Genomic DNA, 19,787 nt, shown 5'->3' on the forward strand with positions numbered 1-19,787 from the left:
TCAATCTACAGGAAATGACTGGACGCATTATTACAACATCAGTTAAACCTCATACCCCACCAGAAAAAAAAAAACATCCAACAGAAATCTTACTAAATGCAGAAATGATACACATATACACATAGAATATGATACACATAGAATATATTGATGAACTTACAAACAGTTGAAGGAATTTCAGGATCCTTTTGTGCGTCAAAATGTAAAGTGCATTTCCACTGACAGGGTCGATGACAGGTAACCGATGGATCTTGTTTTTGATCAGTGAATACACTGCATCAAATATGCTGAAGCACACAAAATATAGAGACGGAGAAAGTCAATTTCACTGCGGTGACCTGAGGAACAGACGGGCATCTTCAGAGGACCCTGATGAAATTCAGAGTTTTGTCCTTCAAGACAATGTGCACTGAAATATTTAATACACTGAAAATATAAGCAAACAAGACCACGCACACAGGAAAGGGCAATACATGAGAGGAAAAGACTGTTTTTTACTAAAGGAACTCTAGCGGTTCACTACACTAATATCCTCTTCAACATATAAGATCATCTTACAGCATGTGTCTTCTCATAGTAAGGCATAGTACCTTGCATCTGGAGATATGTTCACCAAAGGCTTGAATGTTTCTTGTAGATAAAGCTCTGTTGTCAAAAAAAGAAAAAAGAAATATAACATCTAGAAACAAAACAGGAAACACTGGAAAGAATCTCCTGTGAGGATTTCTTACCTCTCCACGTCTCAATTTTATGCTCCTCAAGCTCATAGATTTGTACCTGAAACAAAACAATTTTTTTTTACTCAAATTGTAAAATACAATTATACAGTAATAATAATAATTATTATTATAAGTAGTAGTAGTAGTATTTTTAAATATTAGTACAATTACATAAAATTATAATACATTTTAAAATAAGAAATCTATATACACACATACACACACACATATATATATATACACACACACATATACATAAAAAAGTTATTACAATATACTTTTTTAAATTATTAATGTAATCTAAAAAATATGAAAATCTAAATTATGTAAAGTAAAATTGCAATATGTAACTTATCAAATATACTTATAAAAATATAAATATTAATCTATATTCTAATAATTATTATTGTTATAAGTTTATATTTCTATAATAATAACAACTATTTTTATCATCATCATCATCATCATCATCACAATAATCATTATTTAAACATTACAATTACATAGTTATTATAAATTATATTATTTTATTTTTATAAATATTTTTATACATTATTCTTTAAAAAATATCTATATAAAATCTTAATAATGTAACTTAATAATTCATATTTATTTATAGAAGAGATAATAATAATAATATTGTTATTAGCATAATTTACAATTAAGTTTACAATAAAATGTTTAAATGTTTAACAATAATGATAAAAATGATGATGTAAATGAGTGTATTTTATAATTAATGATATTATACACTCTTGAGCCATAGTGAGCAAAGAAACCTTAAAATCCCTCATTTGACCAAAACCATCAAATACTACAGAAAAAAAAGAAGAAAAAAGAAAAAACACAATCTGACAGGCATTTGTTGACTAGTGAGAATTTCAGACAGACGAGGTACAGGTGTGCTTTCATCAACTAAGAAAAGCTTCGGGTACTGATTCCTGGAACTGGAAAAAAGAGTTACAGGAGTGTAGTCCCAACCTTTCAGAGCCGTAACGCTGACTGAGTGAAAGTGAGACAGATCACCTAAACAGCTAGCTTCCCACAGCGGCACCAATTAAAGAGCCACACCACACTGCTGATGCAGGTTAACATCTAAACCCACATGACTAATCATAAAAGGACAGCGATCAGAGGATGCACAGCTGCCTGCTTCCATATGTTAGCTAATGATTACTGTGGACACACGTGTGCACCTTTCAGTGCATAATAAAACCAATGGGACAAGAAAATGGGTTAATGCTGATGCTCACTGTTTCCTGGAGGCTCTGGAGAGGAATGATGGGAAGACACTGTTAGTGAGCATGTGACAGTGCCTAAAGGGGACATAATCTTTATTATAAAGATATAAAGTCTATATAAAGATTTTACAGGTATGAAGTCCACTAACACCGAATGTCATACATTTTTACATTGAAGACATCTGGGTGTAAATTATTTCTGTTAAGACTGCCTAATCTTTTCAAATGTGACCCTGGAGCAGTCGCTGGGGTACATTTTTAGCAATAGCCAAAAAAACATTGTATGGGACAAAATGATCAGATTTTCTTTTATGCCGAAAATCATTAGGATATTAAGTAAAGATCATGTAAAGAAGATATTTTGTAACTTTCATACTGTACATATATCAAAACTTAATTTTTGATTAGTAATATGCTTTGCTAAGAATTCATTCGGACAAATTCTAAGGCGATTTTCAAGGTATTTTGATTTTTTTTGCACCCTCAGATTCCAGATTTTCAAACAGTTGCATCTCAGCTGAATATTGTCCGATCCTAATAAACCATACATCAATGGAAAGCTTATTTATTCAGCTTTCAGACGATGTATAAATCTTATTTTCAAAAACACTTTACACTTAAGACTGGTTTTGTGGTCCAGGGTCACAAATAGTTGTTGATTAGACCAGGCCAAATAAAAACCATGACAAGCTCTGAATGACCTGTTTTTGAGAGTACTATTTCAAATAAATGCTGTTCTTTTGAACTTTCTTTTCGTCAAATAATCCTGTGTCAGTCTAGTGGAGATTATAGTCAGTATTTTGCCTTCACATATGAATATAAATAATTAAGCCACAGCTGCCTTTCCTCTAAACGCAGGAAGAAGCTTTACAGCATTTTCAAGTACTTCCAGTGTCTGCAGAAAAGATGAGATGATGTGTGAAAGGATGAGAGGATGTTGCTTTTATTCAAAGTGATTAGTGGTTTCTTTGCTCTCGCATGAATTCACATTAATCTATATTTAAGAACAAAATGCTAAAACAAAGATGAGAAGTTGTACAGCGAATCTTTGGCTGCGAATTATATAGTAAGAATCAACTCCATATCGTAAATTAAAGAAAATATGAAATGACAGGAGTATAGCTTCATAACAGATGTGAGAAAATAAGCAATTTATTTACAATCCACATCAATTGAACTACTTAAAATGACTTTGAAGGAGCAATTATCAGCACAAAAGACAACAGATGCTGAGGTGTTTCTGGAACATTTGATTCTGATTCCTGAGATCAGTGTGATCTGAGCAGAGCGCTGTAGGTTATTTGCGACTATAAGCAGCCCGTCTGCCAGCCGGCAAAGTTAAATGCAGCACTTTTACTGTATACATGTACACTTTATATCACTGAAGCATGAGTCTAAAATTGAGAGTATGTTTCCATCCTAAGAGATCAGTATTTCTTCTAAAAACTAGAAAAAACTAAAAACAGAATGCATTACATACCATGGGTGATTTGTAGTATCTGTGAAGTATGTTGATGAAGTCTGTGATGGTTAGCATGCCTGCAGAGAAACAAGAAAGACAAATTAAGACTTCAGTGTGGAAAGGCAATAACCTGGAACCACCCTTAAATCATGAAAAAAGACTCTGGGAAACATGGGGTCTCCGATAACAGTTTCCCCTCACAGAGTACAGAAGGGAGCTTTTTTATGGGATGGCGTTTTGCTAGCCATGAGCTAAAATAGATCAAAATAGATCTCGATGTATAAACTTAACAGACTTAATCCACACAGATGAACATGATACTGAAGGAGACAGTAGGTCAGCATCACTGCTGTGTCTGAGAGGAGAGTCACATAGGAGTGATGAGTGTTATCTGAGAAGGCCGTATTTATAAAATTACATAAACCCTGGCAGCAAACTAGCGGACACTGTGTCTAAATCAGTTTCTGAGATGCTTACACTGCCGCGGCATAATCACTCTCTTGATAAAAGGTGATGAAGGGTGCAGGCGCATTAATATCCTTATTGTGGCCTTAATGCAGTCTTAATCAGTAAACGGAGAAATGAGGGACTGTGGTGTTTCAGGATGTAAGCAGTGCCAGAGACCTGGTTTGGGTGGCATCAGCCTAAAAAAACATACTTTATATTCTGATTCATTTTAGTCAACTAGTGTGTTTGGACTGTTTGGTTAAATAAGAAGTTGAAATAACTGATTAACTGATTTGTGTCAGTCATCAGTATAGGCGTTAGTGTTCCCAGAAAACCATGCGCAGAAATTTTGTAAACTTGCTAAATTATGCAATGTTGTTTGATTGGTGAACAAAAAAAAAATCATATCAAATATCAAATCAGTCATATCAAATCAGTTATAATTTTATTGAAAACATAAATTTTTAATTTATATTAATATAGTTGTTAAATTATGAAATGTTGTTTAACTGGTGAACAAAAATGAGTCAATTCATACCAGTTATTATAATTTTAGTATTAATATAAACATTTATTTTTTATTTATATGAATATAGTTATATTTACTTTATATTATTTCTATTATTATTATTATTATTTAAAAATAAATGACATTTGGCTTAATTTATAGACAATAATTAGTGTTTTTGCTTAAGGTTCTGCATAAAATATCTTTATGATTCCAGCGTGTTTTACAAATTCATAATTTTTCTACATTTTTCAAAACCCTAACAATCTTAGGTACTGTTTATTTAGCTTTATTTAAAATTATAGCAAGTTTAAAAAATAAAATTAATTAATGGGGGGAAATATTTTTTCAGTTATTAATAATAAATATCTATTTTTCAAAAATAATTATGCATTAAAATTATTATAAAATTATTATACTAGTTTATAAAGTGTCATAAAGGAAGCATCAAATTCCCCCTATCAGAGTGCAAATTTTATTCATTTTTCAGCTGAAGAGCTTTTTATAAGCAGGTGTTGGAGCCATCATGGTGATTAAGTTGAATTGACAAAGACTCCTCATGGAGCTCTCAAAGGTGAGAGGTTTCAAAACCCGCTAATTAATATCACCACCTGCTCTCTTTCCCTCTGACACAAACACGGCTCATTTTAACACCAATAACTCCTAATAACATGAGGGTGAGTAAACGATGATAGAATTTCATTTTTAGTGAACTATCACTCTGTATTTAGGCCTGAGTCTACAGCAAGGTAAGTGACGCAGCACTGACTCAGACACACTCAAACGGCCCTTTATCAATGCTGAGAGGCTTATGGTAGACCAGTACACAAGCAAATCTACCTAAACATGAAATGACTTTAAGAAATATGAAACATCAACAGGCTGCTGTATGAAACTCCGGGGAGGGTTGTGAGATTCTGAGGAGATTCTGCTAAAATGAAGCAAACATATTCCTTAATTTCTCCTTGAGCATACCTTTACCTGCACCAAAAAAAATTCATTTCTTTCTAACATGTGATCACTTCTTCCCCTTCACCTCAAAGGCTGAATGCACTGAAATAACTAAGCTATTGCAGGTGCATTTTCAGTTCATAAAATTTTTGAACAAAATTAAATGTATTATTTAATAAATGTATTATTTAATTTTATATATAATGTCTGGGTCAATATCTACATAAAATGACAACAGGATGAATTCACTCTATTTACTTTCTTCATAACCAAAACATTTAAAGTTTGGGGTCAATATAATTTTTGTTAAAGAAATTATCACTTTTATTTAGCAAAGAGGCTCTAATAAAAAGTAAAAAAGACTTTTACATTGTTAGATAAATTCAATTTCAAATCAATGCTGCTCATTTAATCTATTTATCAAAAAATCAGGAGAAAAATGTATCAGTAGGCACAAAAAAAGAATTAGGCAGCACAACTTTTTCAACATTGATAATAATAAGAATGTTTTTTTGAGCACCAAATCAACATTAAAATGATTTCAGACGAATCACATGACACTGAAGACTGGAGTAATGATGCTAAAAATTCAGCTTTGCATCACAGGAATAAATGACATTTTAAAACTTATGAAAATAGAAAAAATATATTTTAAATTGTAATATTTCACAATATTGCTGTTTTTACTGTGTCTTTTGATCCAATAAATGCAGCATTGGTGAGCATAAAAATACTTTCAAAAAGAAAATTTAAAAACCTTTCAGACCCAAAATAAATAAATAAATATATATACATATATACATATATATATATATATATATTAGGAGTTGTACAGAGAAAATGTGAAATGATACGATTGTGGAATCGACTAATCAGAATGGCAGAAGATAGAGTAAATAAGAGAGTATTTAGTTGGGGTAAAGCTCACAGGTCTCCATGGGTAAAGGAGATTTATTCTATTTTTGAGGAGGTGGATATGTTGTATATCTACAGAAATAATCTAAGTTGTAATGTCAATTCGCTTAAACATAAGCTGTTAAAATGAAATATGAAGAAAAATGGTTTGAAAATGTTTTATTAAAGCCAAAATTAAGAACATATATGCATATCAAACAGAATTTTAGTCCAGAATTATATGTTACATCTCGTTTACCTAGAAGCCATAGATCTTTGGTTGCACAGCTGAGATGTGGGACTTTGCCTTTAGCCATTGAGGAAAATGGAAAATGTATCTCATTTCCTTTTTGTATTGTACACAGTATGATGATCTAAGGGAATCTTTGTTTCTGGAAGTTACACAACAAATTTCTGAAATATTTTGGTATGCTGATGATCAAAAATTATTGTGCTTGTTTAACTATGATGTGTTTAAGTTTGCAGACTTTGTTTCAAAGGCTCGGAAAAAAAGGCAAGCCAGTTTATTTAATGAGATTTAATTTTGTTCTGTGTAGGATTATGTGCTTATATGGGTGATTATGTGAATAAATGAGAATACATGTGTATAGGATTACATACATGCATGTATTTGAATACATATGTACTATTATTATTATTAATTCTATTACTATTATTTGGGGAGCAATGTATTCTATGTACTTTGGATCTGTCTATCTGGTACATCTATCTTGTATATTAATCCTCTTACTTATGATTATTAATGTTGGTGTCTTGTAAGTCCATGCGGGCTGGGCGTAATCATACGCATGACACAATAATAAAACTTATATATATATATATATGCAATGGTTGTGGGTTCAATTCCCAGGGAACACATGTTAGGTAAAACATGTTGGCCTGAATGCTACATTTATTTTATATATATATATATATATATATATATATATATATACACATTTTTAAAATGTAAATATATGTCTGGAAACACGAAAATGTACCTATGTTCCGCATACCAAATATTGCATTGGGTCATTCGGTACACACGTACACCGTACCGAAAGCCCTGTACCGAAACGGTCCGGTACGAATACACGTACCATTACACCCCTAATATATATATAATTTTTTTTTTTTTTTGCCATTTCTGCCACTATTTTTTAGACAGTTCTGAATTTTTCCAAGACAGTTAATTTTGCCTAACTTATAGAAATCATTATTCCATTTTTTGTGGAGCCGGAGTCAAACGCTGCGACTCTGGTCAGCACACGCTTCTATTTTGAGTGAATTTTGTCATGGAAACAAGGATCAGAGGACTGCTGAGTGCTGTAGAGGGTGACAGGAAGGATCATCTCAAGTCTAAATCTCTTATAGGACAAAAAGATCTGGACGTATACGTTACACTCCCTTAGAGATTAACTATAGCTGGTACTCCCAATAAGATGACAGTAACCAAAGAGTACAAAGAATTTCAATACCTATTACAACTAAAGTCAGGTGCTTGTTCTTTCAAAAGGGGTCTTTGTCACTCATATCAAACAGTGCCATTTTTTTGTATTCATTATCAAAACATACTCACCCACAAAACTCTGTTTCTTGGTCTCCCACAGAGGGGCGGCTCGGACCCCATTGGTCACCAAGGCAAAAAAGGCCTTTTTTACCTAAAAAATAAAGGGTACTAAAACAATTATGTCGTCACATTTCACACCAATTTTTTTTAGCACCAGCAGTGACAGGTAGAGGGCACTGTTTTCTGTTTATGCACACAATATGGCAAGAAATTACACCTTTGAAGACCCTCCAATGATAAATGCTGGTTTTCAAACAAAACCCATGTTCATACATGTCTAAGCATTCAGCAACAAGCACAATGCCTTTACCAAAGGAATGCATAAGAAATTTCATATGTGAAATTAATGAATATTTCTTATGAATAAAATGCAATAGAGATTATTTTACATTTTTAAGCGACTAATAAAAAAAATATTGAATCAATTGAAATTTTTTTATTTCTTCTTTCTGTTCACGTTTAAATAGTTAAATCCTTAATTATTATTTTTATTATTAAACTTTGCTAATAATACTAGAAATAGCAATAATTATAGTGTTAGTATTAATACTACTTCTACTTATTATTATTATATTATAATGCATATATATAATTAATGATAGTATCCACAATCATTTAACAATATTACTATTAGTAATACTAATAGCAATAATATTAGCACTTATACTACTAATTATTAATTATATATAAAATGTCAATAATGCATATAAGAAGATCTGCAATGAATTTAACACTATTACTACTTATTTGTACTTAGAATATTAATAATAGCAATAATATCATTACTATAACACACCTACTGTCAGGTTAGTATGCGGAGGCAGAGGTAAGTTCAACACAGTCTTTATTTAAAGGGAATAGTGCGAGGGAAGGAAGTGCAAACTCGGTGCAGGGTTTTCTGGAGTTCGTGCCCGTGAAACCCAGGTAAGTATGCTTCTGTGAAAGCCAGGTGAGTATGCTTATATATCGATACTTCAAAACCACACAATACGAGATTCAGATCCTTGTCTCTTCTCTTGCAGTGGGAGTTCAATAGTCGAAGGATCACTTAGGCACTCAGGAGATATCAAGGCACGTAGGGGAGTTCAGATCATGGAATATGCCTGGGGTGATCTGGAGACCGGAGAACAAATACACACAGGTTACTTTCTCAAATGTGAGTATACTTTACGGCTGGAGTCTTCGTGAAGACAAGGTGAGTCGGAGACAAGTTCACAAGGTCGATCCCTGTTGGAGGCTTGACAATGCATTGGGGTTTCCGGAGGTGTTTTATAGTGCAGGGGTAATGGAGATCAGGTGCTCGTGATTATAATTCGGGAGAGAGTGAGCGATGGTGATTGGTTGGATTGGATTGGACACTACCCCCCCCTCCAGGGTCCGCGCCAGCGGGCCTTAATCTCCGGCGTCATGGGGGTCTGCCTCGAGGTCGTGGAGCGGGTTTCTCAGGATGCTGGGCATGAAACTCAGTAAGTAGACTTGGATCAAGGATGTCTTGGCAAGGCACCCAACACCTCTCTTCTGGTCCGTAATCTTCCCAGTCTATTAGATATTCTAACCGCCCTCCACGACGCCGGGAATCTAGGACTTCCTTAACCGTGTAGATAGGCTCCGCGTCAATGGGTGGTAATGGGGGTTCGTCATCAGGGACTGGGTCTGCAGAGGGAACAGAAACAGGTAAGTGATGGGGTTTTAACAAGGAGACGTGAAATGTAGGGTGGATGCGGTACTGTGCAGGAAGCTGGAGTCGATAGTTGACCGGGTTGATTTGTTGCTCTGTGGGTAATGGTCCGATGTATTTTGGGCTTAGTTTTTTACAGGGCTGTCGAAGTGTAATGTCTCGGGTGGAGAGCTATACTAGTTGGCCGGGCTGATATACAGGGTTCTCTTTACGGTGGGTGTCTGCAAAACGTTGTTGGCGATTGACCGCTTGTTGCAGGTGACGATGGGCTTGGTTCCACACTCTCTTGCTGCTGCGGAACCAGACATTAACGGCCAGCATGTTGGAAGGTTCTCCCGACCAAGGGAACAGAGGAGGTTGGTAACCAAGGGTACATTGGAATGGGGTGAGATTGGCTGATTTGTCTAAGGAAGTTTTGAGCATATTCGGCCCAGACGATATACCTGCTCCATAGGTTCTGGTTTCTGTGGCAGAAGGTTCTTAGAAAACGGCTGATGTCCTGGATTTTCCTCTCGGTTTGTCCGTCCGCTTGTGGATGGTATCCGGATGTTAGACTGACGGTGACATTAAGCATGGCAAGGAAAGACTTCCAGACCCTTGAGATAAATTGAGGTCCCCTATCAGAAACAATGTCCTCAGGAATACCAAAGTTACGGAATACATGGTTGAATAATAATTCGGCAGTTTCAAAAGCTGTGGGGAGACCTTTTAATGGGATGAGCTTGCAAGCCTTGGAGAATCTATCTATGGCTACCAAGATACAGGTGTTACCTTCAGAAGCTGGGAGGTCTGTAACAAAATCCACTCCGATATGGGACCAAGGGCGTTGAGGAATGGGTAAGGGTAGGAGCTTTCCAGTAGGTAGTTGTCAAGGTATCTTGGTTATCGCGCAGAGTGCGCACCCGTTGATGAATTCCAGGATATCCTCCCGCATCCGTGGCCACCAGTATTTCCTCTGAAGAGCTGAGAGAGTTTTAGTTAATCCTGGGTGACCGGTTCCAACAGAAGAATGAGCGTCCAAAATGAGAAGGACTCGATTAGCCTCCGACACATAGATTTTACCTATGGGACACGTTGGTGGAGCTGGCTGGTTCTGGGCTTGTTCACGGAGTACTTCGTCAAGATCCCATTGAATTGGGTTTACAAAGAGTTTGGTGGGCAGGATAGGTTCCACTTCCTCTTGGGCTTCTTCTAAACCATGTAGTCGGGATAGGGTGTTGGCTCTTGTGTTTCTCGATCCCGGACGATAGGATATGAGGAAATGGAAACGTGTGAAAAATAATGCCCACCTGGCCTGACGAGGGTTAAGTCTTTTGGCTTCCTTGAGATACTGTAAGTTCTTATGATCCGTAAGTACAAGGAAAGGCAGCCGGGCTCCCTCTAACCAGTGCCTCCATTGCTCGAGGGCCAGTTTCAATGCCAGTAATTCCCGGTTGCCGATATCGTAGTTTCTTTCTGCAGCGGATAACTTTCTAGAAAAGAACGCACAGGGCATTGGTTTCCGAGCTTGCTCAGAGTACTGGGATAAGACGGCTCCTACCCCCGTGATGGAGGCATCCACTTCGACGATGAATTTTTTCTCTGGGTCTGGGTGTTGTAGCAAGGGAGCTCTTGTGAAGGCGGTTTTCAATGCTTGGAAGGCCTGTTCTGCTTCCGGGGTCAACTGGAGTGTCTTGGGTTTACCTGTAAGGAGAGATGTTAATGGAGAGGTGATGATGCTGTAGCGGTCTATGAATCGTCTGTAGAAGTTTGCGAAGCCTAAGAATCTCTGGAGTTCTTTGACAGACTTGGGTTTAGGCCAGGAAGTGATGGCTTTGGTTTTATGGTCATCCATCTTAACCGTTCTTGAGCTGATCTGGTAACCGAGGAATTCTACGGAGGTCTGGTGAAAGAGACATTTTTCCGCCTTCACAAACAGGGAGAATTTTCTAAGATGCTGGAGTACCTGGATTACGTGCTGCTGGTGTTCCTCTTCATTCCGGGAGTAGATGAGTATGTCGTTGATGTATACGAGGGCGAATCGGTTTAGGAACTCCCGGAGGACCTAGTCCATAAAACTCTGGAAAACAGAAGGGGCATTTACAAGACCATAGGGCATCACTAGATATTCGTAGTGACCGGCTGGTGTAATGAAAGCGGTTTTCCATTCATCTCCCTCTCGGATCCTGATCAGATCATACGCACTTCTTAGGTCTAACTTGGTGAAGATGCGAGCGTCGCAAAGTTGTTCTAGGGAGGATGGAATTAACGGTATGGGATAACTAAATTTCACTGTGATCTTATTTAATGCCCGGTAATCAATGCAGGGTCGTAAACAAAGAAAAAACTTGCTGCCGCTGGTGAGGTAGATGGTCTAATATATCCCTGTTTCAAGGTTTCTTCAACATACTCACGCATTGCAGCTTGTTCTGGAAGGGACAGAGAGTATATCCCACCCTTAGGAATGGGCTCTCCAGGTACGAGGTCTATAGCGCAATCCCAGGGTCGATGTGGGGGTAACTTGGCTGCTGCGACTGGATTAAACACATCGGAAAAGGATGAATAGCATGGAGGAACACGAATGGACAGATTTTCTCTTGGACTCTCAATAGACGTAGAATTAATGATCATAGAATCTGGCTTTTCATTGGTGCGAGATAAGCAGTGTGTTTCATGACAGTTACAGCCCCAACTACTAATCTCTCCTGTAGCCCAGTTTAGTGAGGGTTGGTGTTGGATCAGCCACGGACGCCCTAGGATGATGTCTGTCTGGCTTTTCTCAAGAACGAAGGGAGTGAAAGACTCGTGGTGATTATTCTGTACACTGAGTGTGATGGGTGCAATTTGGGAGGTCACATACCCTTTGTTTATCATCTCGCCTGTCACTGCGTAGATGGAGTATTGTTTCTGGGTTCTGGTTGTTCAGAGGTCAAGGGTTTTCTAGAACTTTCCTGAGATGAAGTTACCTGCGGATCCAGAGTCCACGATGGCCGTGGTTGATATGACGACATGGTTAATGGGGAGGACACAGAGGGTTTGGGCAGGACTGAGCTCACCAGTAAACGTGGGGGACGAGATGGGCACGTGCGTATGAAATGATTTTCCTTCCCACAATAGAGACAGAGTCTGTTTTCTCGTCGACGAATTCGTTCAGTAGGAGTCAGTCTCTTGATTTCAACTTGCATTCTCTCTGGCGGTGTTTCTGGGGGTTTCTCAGGCGTGAGCTGCTGGGAAAGAGGAACTGGAGCAGGTGTGTCGTGATAGCATGATAGGGATCTAAGATGCACTCGTTGGGCTTGTTGCATGAATTTTTCTAAACCCATACTGTCGTCGTATATGGCAAGCTGTAACCGCAGCGTAGGATTTAACCCTTCTCGGTACACCGTCAGTAGGGCCTTCTCATTCCATCCACTCGCCGCGGCCAAGGTTCTGAATTCGAGTGAATATTCTGACACAGATTTTTTTCCTTGACGTAAATGTAGTAATCGTTCACTTACTGAGGAATCACCCACTGGACGGCCAAACACTTCTTTAAAATGATTAATAAAACTCTGGAATGATGAAGTGACTGCGGTTTCTTGGAACCAGAGTACTTCTCCCCATCTCAGCGCAGCCCCGGATAACTGCTGAATCACAAAAGATATTTTTGAACGATCCATGGGATATTGATGTGCATGTTGTTCTAGCGCGAGAGAGCATTGTAATAAGAACCCGTTGCAGTCCTCCTCCCTGCCTGAGAAGGGCGCTGGTCGAGTGATCGTGTTCGCTATGTACACCAGTGTGGAAGCGGGGTTTACGGAAGTGCCTTCCTCAGGTGTTGGTGATTCCATCGGTGTTGGTCAAGCCTTCTGTCAGGTTAGTACACAGAGGCAGAGGTAAGTGGATTCAACACAGTCTTTATTTAAAGGGAATAGTGCGAGGGAAGGAAGTGCAAACTCGGTGCGGGGTTTTCTGGAGTTCGTGTCCGTGAAAGCCAGGTAAGTATGCTTCTGTGAAAGCCAGGTGAGTATGCTTATATATCGAGACGTCAAAACCACACAATACGAGATTCTGATCCTTGTCTCTTCTCTTGCAGTGGGAGTTCAATAGTTGAAGGATCACTTAGGCACTCAGGAGATATCAAGGCACGTAGGGGAGTTCAGATCATGGAATATGCCTGGGGTGTTCTGGAGACAGGAGAACAAATACACACAGGTTACTTTTTCAAATGTGAGTATACTGGAGTCTTCATGAAGACGAGGTGAGTCGGAGACAAGTTCACGAGGTCGATCCCTGTTGGAGGCTTGACAATGCATTGGGGTTTCCGGAGGTGTTTTATAGTGCAGGGGTAATGGAGATCAGGTGCTCGTGATTATAATTCGGGAGGGAGTGAGTGCTGGTGATTGGTTGGAACCGGGTCTGCCCGATCCCTGACACCTACTAGCAGTACTACTAATACTCTGTATTCAGTGTTTGGAATAACGGCGTTTAAAAGAACGGCGTTAGGTAACGACGTTATTTTTTCAGTAACGGGGTAATCTAACTAATTACTTTTCCCGTCGTTACAACGCCGTTAACGTTACTGAACGTTAAATGCGGTGCGTTACTATGCATTGATTTAATATGCAATCCGAACGCACCCCTGGCTCACACAGCGAGTGAGCAGGTGGGTTAATAACAAGATAAGCGATTATGATTGGCTAAGGCAGAGTCATGTGTTTCATGGTAGCCAATCAGAGCCAGTGTTTTTACACACACGTGCCAACGGCGCCAAACACACACAGTCACACACACGCAACAGCTACACAGAGATTCGCAGCAGCAGCAGAAATGGCCAGTCAGGAGCAATCCGATGAAAAGTTGGCTCAAGGTGGAGATATAAGCACTACTTCAAAATCATTGTAGTCAAAGGCAAGAACGTGCATGTAATGTGTGACACATGCATCTACAAAGCTAGTGGCCTAAAACACTTTTCTTACAAAGAGTGCAGGATAAAACTCTTGCTGTCTGTTGACGTGCAATAAATCTCGAAAGTTATGTACGAACTCCTGTCTGTTCTACTTATTTCAACTGACTTATGAAAACTGCTAAAAAAAAAATAATTCTTTGACATATAGCAACTTTTTTTTTTTTTTTTTTCAGCAAATAGTTACTTTCCCTGGTAACAAGTTACTTTTATTATAGAGTAATTCAGTTACTAACTCAGTTACTTTTTGGAACAAGTAGTGAGTAACTATAACTAATTACTCTTTTAAAGTAACGTTCCCAACAGTGTCTGTATTATTATTATTATTATTATTATAATACATTTATTTTCTTTTTGGTTTTAGATTATTTGTAATTGTAAAGCTTTTGTATTTTTTCCTTTAACAATTAAATGATATTATTTAAAAGTGTAATTCTCCAAATAATTAGGGATGCACCAAAATGAAAATTCTGAATGCACTTGGCCAAAAACCGAAAATGCTTTTTAATCATTATTTACTATTTGGTTAAGTAATATGAAATAATTTTGTAAGACAATCTATTCTGATAAATTATTAAGCAATTTTAGAAAAACTGAAATATATTCTAGGGGCCACACAGCAGAAATAAAGGAATTCTTTCCTTATCTTTAAGCAAAAAAATCTCCTTGCATGATAACTTGTTCAGCACATGCACATAACCTGAGCTGGGCGACCAGGCCTGTATGGACCTGTATAGTAAGGATTTCATTCCAAGCCTTTCACAAAACTCTGTTCTGCACTTTTGCTGGCATGTCATTGTTTACAAAAGGTATAAATCCAAATCCAATTAATGCAAACCATATATAATCCTGGGGAATTCATAAAATGTTGAAATCATTAGTACCAGCTATAGTTAAGTGCAAAGCCTTCCTCGTCTTGGAATAAAATCCACCAAGGAGGATTTGGGCGGGCCGATCCTTTCAAACACTGTCAATACTGCCATGGAGCCAAACAAAGCATTAATCATGGCGTCTCACGGGCGCTCTTAAATAAATCATGTGAGCCTCTTTTCTTGGGTGATGTTCCAGCCCAATCTGAGATGATTAAACATTAATCGAGACATAGCAAGGAACATAATGAGACGTTCCCCAAGGCTGGTCTTTCTGATGTATGGAAGCTGTTATGAACTGGGCGGTGGGGATGGCGGCTAGTATTTTACTGCTGTGAGTCAGTGATCAGGAACATAGGCTTGGATCTTCTGTCCAAAACAATCCCGATGATGCCGACAGCAAGAAGCCCATTCATCAAGGATTGATCAAATATTTACATGCATCGACCGTGGGTCCCTGCACCTCCACTGAACTTTAGAAGCAGATCATACTGATGCTGATGGAGGGGTTTATGGAAGCATTACCGGATTAGACTGGAAACATATGTGCTGATCACAGAGTATATGATATGTGTATTATAGATGAGCGCTGGGAGACGGGCCGACAGAAACATCAATAAGATGTATAACAAACCGTTGGGAAACAAAACAAGACTGATGAAGAGACAGTGAGAGACAAATGTCAGAGATAAGAAACGGACTCCTTTTCTAAAAGGTCATGTGATCAGATGAAGATAACAGCGTAAACATTCATGCACTAACAGATTAAATACAGATAGAAATTTACTAAATAAAATAACTAAACTAAGGATGCATGATATATTCACATCTGCTAATACTAGAGATTTTTATATTTATTAAAAAAAACACTATTTAAGATTTGTAAGAAGTGTATTTATTTGAAATATCTAATTGCAGATGCTCATTTCTCCTATTTTTACATTTATTTCTTCCTTTGCTGTCATCACAATTCATCTTTAAAAACATTAAGTCACCTGATACAATTGCTGAATATAATCTTTGGCTAATTTCAAACTGAATATCCATTTTTCATGCTGTACATTATAATATTGCTATGTCTAAAATCACTTGTAGAATATATATTTTATATATATTTTGTTCGGTGCGTATGTGTGTCGAACAATAATACAGCATTGTTTTAACCACTGCAAGAGTGGAACTTCTTTGGAAACTTCCAGTTTTATATATTGTTAATAATGATAAGAATCAAAGTCTCATCTTTCAAATGATGTACTTTTTTCAGGAAATTCAAACAATAAATGCAGTTTTTACTGTCTTTGATGTGGCGTGACAGATCACACATAAATGCCTTTACTACTAGTTTTCACCTGAAATAAACACGAATGAACATTTCATTCCTCATGTAACCACTCTATCAGTGTTTCAACCGCCTAAACAAAAAGGGGCCATATTTTAATTCAGAAATTCTTTAATTATCTTTAAAGGGACTGTAAGTAGGAATTACTCCCATCTAGTGGTGAAATTGTATTTTGCATTCAAACTAATTTTGCTCTCCAGCGCCTCGCTTTTTCAAATGCGCGTTGCATCTACGGTAGGCGCTATGTACCAAAAAGCTTTGACAGGATGTCTTCTAATAGCACTTCGTTTTGGCGACGATGTTTTCTTCTCCTGTGGCGCGGCATATGTATGGTCCATAATAAGAATGCAATCCAGACTTTTAAACTTGCCGGTGCACTTTCAAGCGCCTCTCACTGCTCTGCACCTGCGTTTCTGGCTCTGACCGAAAACGCGTTGTGGAAACGCGTTGGCATAGTACTTTTTGTCCCTCTCTGCTATTATAGTTTTGCAAGATGGCGGAACAACATGGAAGCCTCTGTTGACCTACCCGTCCCATGTATATAAAGATAATAAATTCTTCATTTACGAGGATTAGTTTAAACATTGGCATAGGTATTTGTACACCATTGAGGGCATATTTATGAATAAAAATATTGATTTTAGATAATAAAATACCTAAAAAGTTACTTATTGTCCCTTTAAGCATAACTCTAAATTAAATATAATATTATATTTAATTTAGATAATATAGCGAATTTCAAAACAAATATCAATTTTTCATATTGTACATTATAATATTGTTTTGTGTAAAATGACTTGTATAATTTAATATTTATTTAGATAATATAATGGGACATAAAGTTTAATACACTGGTGTAGAGACAATTATCACTCAGAAATAGCTAGTAAATTTCACAAATAATTACAAAGAAATGGCAAGTAACACCAAATTAAATTAAACATTACATTTTTAAGAAGAAAAATTTAAACTTTTTTTTTTTTTTATAAACATACTCCAATAAACTTTTCTTATTTACAACTTTGAAAAAAACTTTTTACAGTGTACTTATTATCATAAGTATGATGAGTGATAATTACAGTAATACGCCCCTTAATTTAAAAATAATAACAAAAAAGAAAGGAAAACATGAACTAACTTTGCGGAAAGAGTATTTTGTAAGTCATGGTAAACATGTCTGACAAACAGTAGATTTGTTATCAGTGACAAACACCTCCACAGAGCGCTTACCTGCAGTGTTGTGTCAAAGACCACTAGCTTGGAGCTGGTAGGGACGATGTCATAGCACTTATGTGACTTCATAAACCGCATGTAAATCTCGCTCTCAGATTGTTCAACAGCTGTAAATGACACCAATAAATGAAAACTCAGTCAATTTGAAAGCAAAGTGAGTAAGTACATGTCAATAAGTTGTTGTTAAGCACTAGCACACTGCTAGAAGGAACTGATGCATTCAGAATGAAAGTGTGTATTTATTATTTAAATGAATTAATAAACATTAAGCTGAACAAGGTTCGGAAAAACAATATTCCTTATTCAGTGTACAGAGAAAAAAGCAGGCTGAAAATAACTGCTGTAATTAATTACAAGAATATATACTTACATATTTCAAAATCAAACTAGAACTAGTTACTAGACATTTTTTCATCCGACAGTCATGTTAACTTAGTTTTCATACTTTTTTATGTCAAGGGCCAAAATAAAAGGATCCACTTATGAGGGACGCCTTTCCTAAAATATAAATGGCAGCAATATAATTTAACATGTAAAGACTCATTTATGCTGTGTGAGGAAAACATTAAAGTGTAATATTATAAAAAAAAGTAGATTAAATATAATTAATTATATTATTAATAATAATAACAAACTTCATAATTTATTATTATAATTATTAATGAAAAGAAAATATTATTTTTTTACTAATAAATTGTAATTAAGTATTATTAATAACAAAATAATATTTTATTATTCTTACAAATGATAATATGATACTTAATACATTTATACTGTAGAAATAAATGACTATAATATAAAATATATTCATTTTATAATTATATAATAAATATATTGTTGTTAATACATTATGATAATTTATTACTTTTATTAATTTGTGTTACCTTTATAATATGATACTTAATATATAAAGAATATTAAAATTTAAACAGTATAAATATATTAAGTATATTAACTTATATTAAGTATTAATAATAATATAATTTATTATTGTTATTATTATTACTATTATTATATGATACTTATAAATACATTTATACTGGGTATATAAATACTTTGAAATATTATTATAAAGTTAACATTTACTGTAAATATAATAATAATACATTATTATTATAATTATTTTATGCACATTATATTTATAATATACACAATATGATATTATATAAATACATAAAAATATATTTAATAAACAATTTAAAAAAATCTTAAGTGTTAAAGATAACAATAACAACATAATAATAATAATAAGAAGAAGAAGAAGAAGATTTATTTTTATTTAAACTAATAATATCAGGGCTTTTAAAATCGTGTACTGAAGCCAAAGAAAATTATACAAATATTTTATGAAAAATCCCTAGCAACAAACAAACAAAACAGCAACAAAAAACACTCTAGTAATTCTGGCAGCATGACACGAATGGGTGACATGAACCCACTGAACTGTGGACTCTGATGTCTCTCTTGTTGTTTCTTTCAGCAACATCCTGCCTAATGTAGCCAGTTTCCATGGTAATTCTTACAGTAGTATTCTTAGACGCTAAACTGTTTCTTCAGAAGCTGTCGAGACAAAAAAAACACTGAAATATTTTGTCGCAAGGCTGTTTGTGCAATCTAGGAAGACTCAAGCGCATCTGCCCCCACAGTCTAGACACCTAGCCTGATTGTTTCAGCAAACATCGATCAAAAGGCCTAGTGAAGAAAGCAGATCTCACTGACAGTAATTGCTCATTTCTACAGAGCGGTACAGTTCAGTACAGTACAGTATGGTACGATTCAGTACACTACTTGACCCTAATCAGGCCTGTGTTTCCACCGCCAACAGTACCCTTACTTGACAGGCGTGGTGTATGACGGAAAGTGGCAATCAACGTCAATCTCATGTGAAGAAGCAAGTGCAACGTTGTCTGTGTGTTGAAAATATTAAATTCTAAAATCCACTGTTATATTTT

The 19,787-nt window shown here is 36.2% G+C and overlaps 1 protein-coding gene across 4 annotated transcripts in view; it reads right to left on the minus strand.

Moving 5' to 3' along the window:
• The window catches only part of LOC132124152 (5'-AMP-activated protein kinase subunit gamma-2-like), a 71,072-nt gene that overhangs the window by 7,695 nt on the left and 43,590 nt on the right, over positions 1–19,787 (minus strand). For all 4 annotated transcript variants that reach the window (XR_009426723.1, XM_059535008.1, XM_059535009.1 and 1 more), the window contains 6 exons: positions 17,833–17,942; positions 7,802–7,883; positions 3,441–3,499; positions 732–777; positions 591–645; positions 161–287 (listed from right to left, as the gene is read on the minus strand). Coding sequence is in view for 3 of the 4 variants with exons in the window: in XM_059535008.1 (XP_059390991.1) it covers positions 161–287; positions 591–645; positions 732–777; positions 3,441–3,499; positions 7,802–7,883; positions 17,833–17,942 (479 nt within the window). In the remaining variant the exon portion in view is untranslated. The remainder of the gene's footprint in view (positions 1–160; positions 288–590; positions 646–731; positions 778–3,440; positions 3,500–7,801; positions 7,884–17,832; positions 17,943–19,787) is intronic.

Source organism: Carassius carassius, chromosome 42 (assembly GCF_963082965.1).
Source record: "Carassius carassius chromosome 42, fCarCar2.1, whole genome shotgun sequence".
Lineage (NCBI taxonomy): Eukaryota > Metazoa > Chordata > Actinopteri > Cypriniformes > Cyprinidae > Carassius > Carassius carassius.